Source organism: Ostrinia nubilalis, chromosome 30 (assembly GCF_963855985.1).
Source record: "Ostrinia nubilalis chromosome 30, ilOstNubi1.1, whole genome shotgun sequence".
NCBI classification, from domain to species: Eukaryota; Metazoa; Arthropoda; class Insecta; order Lepidoptera; family Crambidae; genus Ostrinia; species Ostrinia nubilalis.
The window spans coordinates 4,735,891-4,746,564 of NC_087117.1; the positions used below are offsets into that span (position 1 = coordinate 4,735,891).

At 39.8% G+C, this 10,674-nt stretch overlaps 1 protein-coding gene across 1 annotated transcript; it reads left to right on the forward strand.

The window, feature by feature from the left end:
- The first annotated feature begins 503 nt into the window (after window positions 1–503).
- Window positions 504–9,435, forward strand: LOC135085930 (tetraspanin-13-like). The gene is made up of 7 exons (XM_063980713.1): window positions 504–509; window positions 1,491–1,589; window positions 4,766–4,897; window positions 5,190–5,264; window positions 5,974–6,050; window positions 8,175–8,262; window positions 9,418–9,435. Exons 1-7 carry the CDS (start codon window positions 504–506, stop codon window positions 9,433–9,435), a joined length of 495 nt encoding a protein of 164 aa, XP_063836783.1.
- Window positions 9,436–10,674: the final 1,239 nt, after the last annotated feature.

The window sequence follows — 10,674 nt, forward strand, 5'->3', positions numbered from 1 at the left end:
AAAAATGTCGCCGTGGGCGAGGGCCTTTAAAAGGGAATAGCAAAAGTTTGTTTCATTAGAAAAAAAATAACTTGTTGGATGGAATCTTAATCTGAATTACGACAGTGGATTTTTGCTTTCCAAAATGTAACTAACTAAATAGAGAGTAACTTTACGTGGCGTTGTCTGTAAGTACTTAAATATTTTTATGATGAAAAGTGACTGAAATTTTATTTTCAGCTACAATGGACGAGAAAACTAGCAGGACTTCCAAGATTGCAGCCGCAATTCTTATGGTGGTCAACTTAATTATAATGGTACGTACGATTTAGTGAGTTTTTGTGAGTTTGTGTGTTTTTGTTTTGTGAATTGATTGTTGACTTTGGAAACAATTTCAATTTGCAGCAAAATAAATTTAAATAAATTTATAAATCAAAAGGTGACTGACTGACTGACTGATTAGTGATCTATCAACGCACAGAGCCCAAACCACTTGCACTGAACGGATCGGGCTGAAATTCGGCATGCAGGTATGTGTGGAAATACCTCGCGATGGCTCGTAAAACCTCGTACAGAAGTTTCTATAAAATTTGAAGGCGAAATTCGCGAGGTCAGACATTGAAGGCTATACACCGGCCTTCGGCCAGGGCGAGTCCTTGGCTGCGTACGATTACATTCTCTATTATTGACGTGGATTCGGACTTGATAAGTTCAAGACCAATTGAAAATAAACGTCAATAAACCTCCTTCTGGCGCAGTCGGGTAAAAAGCAGTAACTATTAAAAGTGATTTTGACTGATATTGTAGTGACTAAAAATCCCTATAAAATATAATAAAATGCGGAAGTAGCACTGTCTGTCACGCTTATTTTTTTCATATTTTTTTATCTTTATCATAGAGGTAGTTTGAGTCCCGGGAAAGGACAGAGGATAGTTTTATCCCGGTTTTTAAACAGGGACGCACGCGATAAAGTTTTTCTGTGACAGACAAAATTCCACGCGGGCGAAGCCGCGGACGGAAAGCTATTATTTACTTAATTTGTTTTCTATCGTCCACCATACATCGTTCAAAATCCATATTCAGTTGATTAAGGGATACCCAAGTAGCACAATAAGGCCTACAGCAGCCTCTCAGTTTCCCTGGATACTGAAAGCTGTTTAATGGAGTTCTTCAGTCTTCAACTCTTAAATGAGCACTTACTTATACAGCCTTTAGTAGACTCGACTATTGTGGTACCCAATCGTAACACAAACATCTAGGGGTTACGGGACTCTTTAACTTGATATTATTTTTTTATTTTAATTGAATCTGGTAAATTGGAGAGGTTCGTGCTCCTGCAGTGACCTTATGATGTATGTATCTTCAAGGCGTGTGTAGTTAAGTAATAGAGAGTTGATCATTACATCGTAAGTTACAACATTCAAAATCATGAAACAAAAAACGAACTCCAAAAACTCAAAAAGCCCTAACAATAAAAATGTAATTTTATGACCAAAATGATTTTGTTACAGATATTCTGCACCTTACTGTTCGCATTCAGTCTATGGATGATAGCTTCTCCATCATCACTCTCTACTGCAATACAGTTCACCGGGAGCCCCACTGTCATGGTGAGAACTTGTAGGATTCTGCACATTTTACTAGCAAAAATACCTTTGTTTTGTTACCTGTCATCCGCTTTGCACTGGAGGGAAATCGAACCATAACTTCGAACTCCTCCTATGTTCTTCTGATTAATTTCGTTGCGGGTCTAATGACAGTTTTAACTTTTCCCCGGGACAAACTTGACCTTCACTGGTTGGGTTATTGGCGGTCAAGCTGTAGATCCTGGCTACACAGGAGTTGCAGCGGTGGTAACGAGCGGTGGGAATAGTCCCGTGGTGTATGCTATAGAGCGTAACCTATTTTCAACCGACTTCAAAAAAGGAGGAGGTTCTCAATTCGACCCGTATGTTTTTTTTTTTTTTTTTTTTTTTTTTTTTTTTTTTCTATGTTTGTTACGCGATAACTCCGCCAATTATGAACCGATTTGAACAAATCTTTTTTCGGCGTATAGGTAATACCTCAAGGGTGGTCCCATTTAAATTTAATAATAAAAAAAACAACCCCCAAGGGTGGAAAATTGGGGATGAACTTTTTTATACGCAATATCTCCGCCGATTATAAACCAATTTAAACGATTATTTTTTTGTTGAATAGGTATTATCAAATGGGTGGTTTCATGCGAATTTGAAGAAAATATTTCACCCCCAAGGGTGGAAAATTGGGGATGAACTTTTTTATACGCAATATCTCCGCCGATTATGAACCAATTTTTTTTGGTCTCAGTGTACTGCCTACCTTCAGTGGTAACATCAAGGTAATAATTAGTTAACTAAAAAGCAAGAAATAAGTAAAATTTTATAAAAAAAATAAAACCGACTCCAAAAAACCTACACTAAAACGTAGAAAAATAATTACTAATTACCTACTTATTTATTAGGACGAATTATTAATATTTATGTAGGTATACCATGATTGATACTTTTGGAGTCGGTGCAGGCCAACTTTACATGTTTCATAATCTTGGCACCGACTCCAGAAGTATCAATCATGGTATACCTACATAAATATTAATAATTCGTCCTAATAAATAAGTAGGTAATTAGTAATTATTTTTCTACGTTTTAGTGTAGGTTTTTTGGAGTCGGTTTTATTTTTTTTACTTATAGTTTACAAAGAAAATCGAAGCGAAGCAACCTCCCTAGACAATTTTTAAACATCACAGTAAGTAGTCATTTCGAAACCGCTTTGCTCAGGCGTTTTTACTTCGCTCAATTTCGAACTTAAAGCTGTCTCGTTTTGTAACATGTCTACAGGCTGAGCTATTAACTTAAAAGTCCATAATTATTATAAAAGCTCTCACCGATGCGCCCAATAGATGACCGAACTATTACAAAATATCATTACCCCAAAACAAATAATAGCTAAACGCTGTAACAAATACGGTATCACGTGAAATTTGGGACAGCACGGGAACAATAAGCGACCTGGTTGTGAAGTTAATGGGTTTTGGCTTGTCATGCATGGTGGTAGAGAATCAAGTACCCCATAGGAGAAAAGTTCGTTCGTTTCAGCCGAAAGACGTTCACTGCTGGACAAAGGCTTTCCAGGGATTTCTACAAAGACCGGACCTGCGCCGCCCGCATCCAGGCACCTCACGCGACATTCACCAGATCGTCGGTCCACCTAGTCGGTGTTGGCGGTCTAATTAAGAGTTTTTAGGAGTACAGAATTTATCATGAACTTTTTTGTTAGGTTTCATCAAATAGGTTCTGACAGCATCTAGCTCCGCGTTTTATTTTTATTTGAGGTGGTGCGATGCCGTCCGTTCGCTATAAGTAAAATCCGATAACCCGGGTGCATGTCACCACCCGGTACGACCGGGTCAGGTGACGTCACGCGAGCGCTATGTATGTCAAACGGGGCATTTTGCACTCTGTCTTCAGTTGGTAGAAAATGATCTACCTTATAACCTTTGTGGTCTAGTGGTAAGACAGGACTGAAGCAGGTGTCAGACGCAGAGGTCCCGGGTTCGATTCCCAGTGGGGGCAGATTTTTCTGTTTGGTTTGGTTGGTGGTAGGGCTTGTTCTAAGTCCGCCTGGCTAGCTATCGCCATCTTACCTAAGTCTGTCGCCATAACAACAATGTTAACAGCATTGTTGTGTTCCGGCAGTTAGAGGTAAGATAGCCAGTTCCTGCGTGGTTGAGGATTCCGGGTGAAGCTCGCTTCCACCTTCGGCCTGATCGTCACTTACCATCAGGTGAGATACGGGCCAAGAGATTCCTCGTTGTTGATAAAAAAAAACCTTACTTTAAGGTTTGGATAAATAGATTCCACCTCAAACATAGATTCTGTCCTAAATTAAATCTAAATATTGAAATTCGACTAATCAAAAGCATCAATATTAGACTACTTATATTAGGTCTAGCGAAACTCAGTCAGAGCCTGAGGAACGATCGAACCCAAATAATGCCATCGGGATCCTCTTACTCTTTCCATTACCAGGATAAAAACTATTCTGAATTTTTCCCTGGGCCTCATCATTCATTCAGTTAAACGAGAAAGGTAACCCGTAGAGTACTTACTTAAGTATGGATAGATGGATTAATTCATCTATCTAATAACAATCTATATAATATGCCCTTTTTATCGTAACACAGATCTTGCATGTTGTATGATATGATACACACGTGTCCATGCCGTGACATGCAGCCCATGGGGTGGGTTATTAAATTATTATAGCTACGAGGAAGTAGTTTGAGGGGTATTGTTTCACCCTTTGTTCATATGAAGACACTAATCAACATCAAATAGTTCATGATATCCAAAGTAGCCAAAAAGTATTTAACACGTCTGTGTTGTCAACTTCTTGGCCACTTTGGTTGTCACGAAATATTTGAAGCTGACTGTACATACGATGGCACTTTAAGCTGAACATGGTGTCGGTCTACTGATTCGAGGATTGCAAGTTGAATCCTCAAAGAGTAAATGGGATATTTTTGTAAATCATCATTTTAGCCACAGGACGTCCACTGCTGAACATAGGCCTCCGCCAATGATTTCCATATTGCCCGGTTGGTAGCGGCCTACATCCAGCTCCATCTTGCTACCTTTTATGAGGAGGTAAAGTTTGTTCCTGGAGAAAGTTAAACCACAGTTAAATTGTCATCATCAGGGCTACGTCTACTAAAAGTAAAGTTCCTGAAAAAATATTAGTTAATTATTTTATTCCTATGTTACAGGCGCTGCTAGAACCAGAAGTGTTAACAGTCCAACTTGGGGTTGCCATAGCAGTGCTGGCCACATTCCTCTTCTTTATATCTTTCATGGGAGTCTATGGGGCCCTTACCAAGTCACAGTTCTTGCTTTTTATGGTAAGACGTTTGTTAAAAAGAAAAGTAGGTACTTATCTTTGTAGAAGGATGTTGCTTTATAATTTATTTTCGTTATTTTCATTTTTTTTTCTATTTCTTTGTTATTCTCTATGAAAGAAGAATATTTCTTTAATAGTCTTTATCTTTTTCTCTTTTATTTTTTTATTTTCTTAGTCTTTTTAAAAGAAGGGTGTCGCTTTAAAAGTATTTTCTTTTTTCTTTCTTTACACTTGTTTATGCCAGATTTTGAATTTAAAACTGTATTTTTTTCTGGTTTATGCTGCATTTACAGTACGCAACACTGGTGCTGCTTCTACTCTTGCTAGAATGTGCTCTGCTCTTCTACTTCTCTTCTGGTTTGATGGAGGTCAGTCAAATATTTTCACCATCAGATCATTTAGTCCCTCTCTAATTTATGCAAATGGAGGATTAGGCATTCACTCCCTACGATGCTATAGATGACCCACGCTGAACTGTCCCACCAAACTCAATGACAATGGGGCGCTACCATCGTTCAACTATATGGTTTCCAACATGGCAAAAATCAGAACCAGCGATCTGGTATTGACGGTGGCGCCCTACTGTCAATGTCATGGATAGGACAGTTCAGTATTTTGGAACTTTATGGTCAGACTGGTTTGAGAGGCTTGACGTTCGTATATTAACAGTCTAGCGTTTAACAGTCAGTGCCGTGGTGCTTGAGAAAGTAAAATACGGCCACCCCCACTCTTCTCGATTGGCTTCTAAAAGGCGATTATTACAAACTAGCGGCCGCCCGCGACTTCGTACGCGTGGATCCCGTTTTACCCCCTTAGGGGTGGAGTTTCGTAAAATCCTTTCTTAGCGGATATCTACGTCATAACATCTACCTGCATGCCAAATTTCAGCTCATAGTTCCAGTGGTTTGGGCTGTGCGTTGATAGATCACTATGTCAATCAGTCAGTCTCCTTTAAGTTAGTTATTTAGATGTGAATACGTCTGGCCAGCGTGGGGAGTGTAGGCCAAATCCTCCATTTGCCTCTGATAAATTAGAGAGAAGAAACTAAATGACCTGATGAATTTTTCGTTCTTCTAGAAAGGTGTTCGCAAAGAAGACGGCCAGTGGTCCCACGCCATTCGACTCGCTTTGACATGCTGTGAGCACAACAACACGTGCGTATTATTCTTCTGTAAAATAAATAATAACTTAACTACAACCCGGTTGAGTTAACTGCGCACTTGGCGGCCGTGACGTCACATCGCGCTCTGGTACGGACGGGGCGAACGCGGGGAGGTGTGCGGGTGAGTGCGAGGGAGAGTCGCATTCCAGCGAGGTGCGCAGGTACTATCGGGGACTCGGACGCCTTGACACCTTAAGGGCCTAAATTGTTTGCACACACACGCTCGATTATGCTACGCCCCCGTTCATTCATGTTTCGGGTCTAAGCAGCGTCGGCGCACCACTGTAGATGTTTGCCCTAGCAAACCAAGCTCTATGTAAAGCATTTAGAATTGAGTATTGCTTATTACCCGCATCCGTAGCGCTCGTTTGGCAACGTCGCATTTTAGTCAATTTGAAACCCAATAAAGAATCGCTACAAAATATTATATGGGGCTTCGTGTAAAATTTAAACTAGCGATTGCCCGCTCGGGTCACAAAATTGGTATCGCACATTGTAACTGTGCAATTTCCCGAGAAAAAGGTAGCCCTTTCTATAATTTATTGTTGATAATAAGAGTGTAAATCTCATTATATTAGTTTAGCTAGTTAAGGCGAGAAATACAAAATCATACAGTTACTTTCGAATTTTACTTATTTAATAGGTATTTAATTTATTCGGAACTTATAATTTATAAACAATATGTTATTGAATTAATTAGTAAAGAGTTAGGGATATTTGTGGCTTAAAAACAATTATTGTAAGATCTGGCTACATAATAACTTTCTTAAATCCTTGAATGTAAATAAAAACCTATAATAGGTTTCTATTTATTTTTAATACATTACTTAGTCACTTTTGTTTTCCGTTTTAAAGAAACACTTATCTACGTTATTACAATTTAATACAAATATTGCACTAGGTAGCAATGATCCAGGTAATTGGTTATCGTAAATATTATAATATTAAGTTAGTTTTATTTCAAATTCAATTTTTTATTGCACATTGTGTCTTTACACAAGGTCTTAAATCAATAACAATTAAACTTCAAACTAAATAATACTTGAACAGTTAACAATTCTGCAATGTATAGATAAATGTGTAAGTAAATATGTATAAGAATTAAGATTTATTTTGAGAGGCATGGTTCAGTAATCGCGCGGAGATCAATAAAAAGGCAATCAAACAGTCCAATCACTATATAGCACGGGTCAACACAAAACAAAATCAATCGGTTATTGATCACAAAACTTCACAAAAAAACAAAGGAGAGAATATGTCGACAGTTCGCCAAAGCAAAAAGCAGACAGACCTCGTATAAAAACACAATATTAAAAAAATACATATCTATTTGTTTGTAACCAAATTCTGTAACCAAAGGCTGAGTTGCACCATCTTACTTTAACTTTGACAAACGTCAAAAATCTGTCAAACTCCATACAAAAAGCACCGGTTACCGTTATAGTTACGGTCAAAGTTAGGTGGTGCAACTCAGCCTAAAACTAAGAAAGATTGAAGAAAAAGAAACATTTCGTTTTAAACCTTAACCGTATGACAATAAAGTGCACAATGGTATTTCGTATTGCAACCTAAGCCCTGATTGTCTCTTATTGGTCGTATTAAAAATATAGTAAAATGCGTAACCAATTAGAGACGGGGTGAGCACGTGACCGGAGCGATGCGCTTACGCTAAAATTTCTACAAAGTGGTCAGGCGGAAGAGTCCCCGATAGTACCTCGATCGGGTTGTAGCTTTTTTGCGCCTGCTTTTTCGATCGACAAAAAAAATACACTTTATTTTACCCCAAAAAGTAGTTTTTTGATGAGTTTTTTTTCTTTTGATGCTTTAAAAGTGTAAATTTATTTTTTGTAAAATGATTGATTTCTCGTACAAACTTAAGACTTTCAACACCTTTGCTGGACAAAAGCCCCCCAAACCCAAAGCTTCGGTACTATTTACTTATTATAAGGGCCCATTTCCACAGCAGTTCATTTTTGCGGGATCTCAATTAACTGTGTGAATGTTTAGTAAAAAACCTAAACCTACATACCATTCAACGGGATCCTTAAAAAAAACGGGATGTCGCTGTGGGAAAGTGCGTCTTTACGTAGACTGCCTTAATATTTTATACTTCCAGGTCTCCAGAAATTGATAGATCGCCTTGGTCCTGCTGTGGTCCAGGAGGGTACCCTAACAACTGCACTTCTAGTAATATTTACAAAAAGGTAAGAAGAACTCATATCAGACTTATCAACTCGGAAAGGGATCAACACCGTATCGCCTTTCGCGCGCTGAAAATCGCGAGGCGAGGCGTTTACGTTACGGTGCGGATAAGTGTGCGTTGCAGTATGAAGTTTCATACAAAGAATACTGAACGCCTCGAGTTGATACGGTTACGATCCCTTTCCGGGTTGATTGGTGTGCTACGTCCTTTAGAATATAATTAATTTATAGTAAGCGACTACATCTCAGATTTTGCCATCACATCACACACTGGTCAAAGACTTTTGTCTTGATACACTGCGGTGTTTCGACTTATAAGAAGGCGAAAGGGCGATGGATGGAGTCCACGCTACGTCTTCCGGCTCGTGGTCGCCACTCGAGAACTTTTCTGCCCCATCGGCCATTAGCTCTGCGAGTTATGTGCCCATTCCACTGCCACTTGATGTCAGTCACTTTGGTTCTCCTGGTGTCTCCTCATTTCTGATTCGATCACGAAGGGAAACTCTGAGTATAGCCCGCTCCATCGCCCTTGAGCCTTCTTATGAGGCCCATAGTAAGCGACCACGTCTCAAATCTATATACCATCACTGGCAACACACACTGGTCAAAGACTTTTGTCTTGAGACACTGCGGTATTTCGACTCATAAGAAGGCTCAAGGTCTCTCAAAGGGGGATGGATTCCACGCTACGTCTTCCGGCCCGTGGTCGCCACTAGGGAACTTTTCTGCCACATCGGCCATTAGCTCTACGAGCTATGTGCCCATCCCACTGCCACTTGATGTCAGTCACTTTGGTTCTCCTGGTGTCTCCTCATTTCTGATTCGATCACGAAGGGAACTCCGAGCATAGCAAGCTCCATCGCCCTTGAGCCTTCTTATGAGGCCCATAGTAAGCGACCACGTCTCACCATAATTATACCATCACTGGCAAGACACTGGTCAAAGACTTTTGTCTTGAGACACTACGATATTTCAACTCATAAGAAGGCTCAAGGTCTCTCAAAGGGGGATGGATTCCACGCTACGTCTTCCGGCTCGTGGTCGCCACTCGAGAACTTTTCTGCCCCAGCGGCCATCATCTCTGCGAGCTATGAGCCCTTCCCACTGCCACGCAATTTAAGCAATTCTACTCACTTTGGTTCTCCTGAGATCCGCAGGAGTTTCCTCATTTCTGATTCGATCGGAAACTCCAAGCATAGCACGCTCCATCGCCCTTTAAGTGACCTTGAGCCTTTATAAGAATGAAGCCCATAGTAGGCGACCACGTCTCAGATAGTGGGCTATGTCGGTCACTTTGGTTCTCTTGCGGATCTCCTCATTTATGATTAGATCACGCAGGGAAAAATCGTCCTTGTGCCTTCTTAAGAGGCCCATAGTAAGCGACCACGTCTCAGATCCTTATACCATCACTGGAAACACTGGTCAAAGACAACTGTCAAAAATTCAAAACCTCTTCCAGAACTGCCACGAAGCAATATCCTCGTGGCTGCAGAGGTACCAAACGGCAATATACGCGCTGCTGGCCGCAACTCACTTGATACTGGCGTCCTGCTCTCTCATACGGCGGCGCCGCAGTGCGTCCCGCTTCCTCAGCTAGCGGTCGCAGCGCCGCGTTGGCGGCGGTGAGTGGAATTGGAACTAGATTTTTCACTGATATTTCGCTTGGAAGTACAAAATACGTAGTTCTCTTAAGGCCGGGTAGCAGAGAAAATGGCGAAAATGAGGTTTTCATTTTTCATTTTTGAGGTACTAAACAGTAAAATTAAAGGCTAAGATTTTTTTTGGGCATAGTTGAGGATATTTTCTAGGGCTATTAACGGATGGAAACACGATTTGATGAAGTTGACTCGATAGAATAAATTCCCAAAGTTACCTCTATTCGTTTTCTATTTATGGTTTTATTTTTTAAATAAGCGATTTGAGATTCTGAATCTTATACTAAACTAAAGTTCAGAAATAACTTGAGGGCTTTTAACGGATGAAATTTTTATATTGCGTCTTATTTAGTTACTATGATAAAAAATGTGGAAAAAATCGCCCATGACGGCTTGGACAATCTCAATCAGTCGCGCGGTGGCGCTTACGGAGGACGGACGCGTGTCAGTTTTTTGGTCGTGACAGTTCGCGATTTGTCAATATTTTTGACAATGATGACTTTGATGAGTCACAGTATAATAATATCAGTGTTACTGGAGAAAGCTAAAATTTTTGATAATCAAGAATTATGAATTTTGTCTACCTATTGAAATTTAAATCGTTGGCATACTTTTAAACTAAGACTCTACTCATGATACATAGTACCTACATTCCTCAAATATGAGACAAAACCAATGAGTTAAAATTACATTTTAATAGTACTACAATCGTCTTACACTCTTTAGAAGAGCACACTGACACAAATAAATAATAAAAAA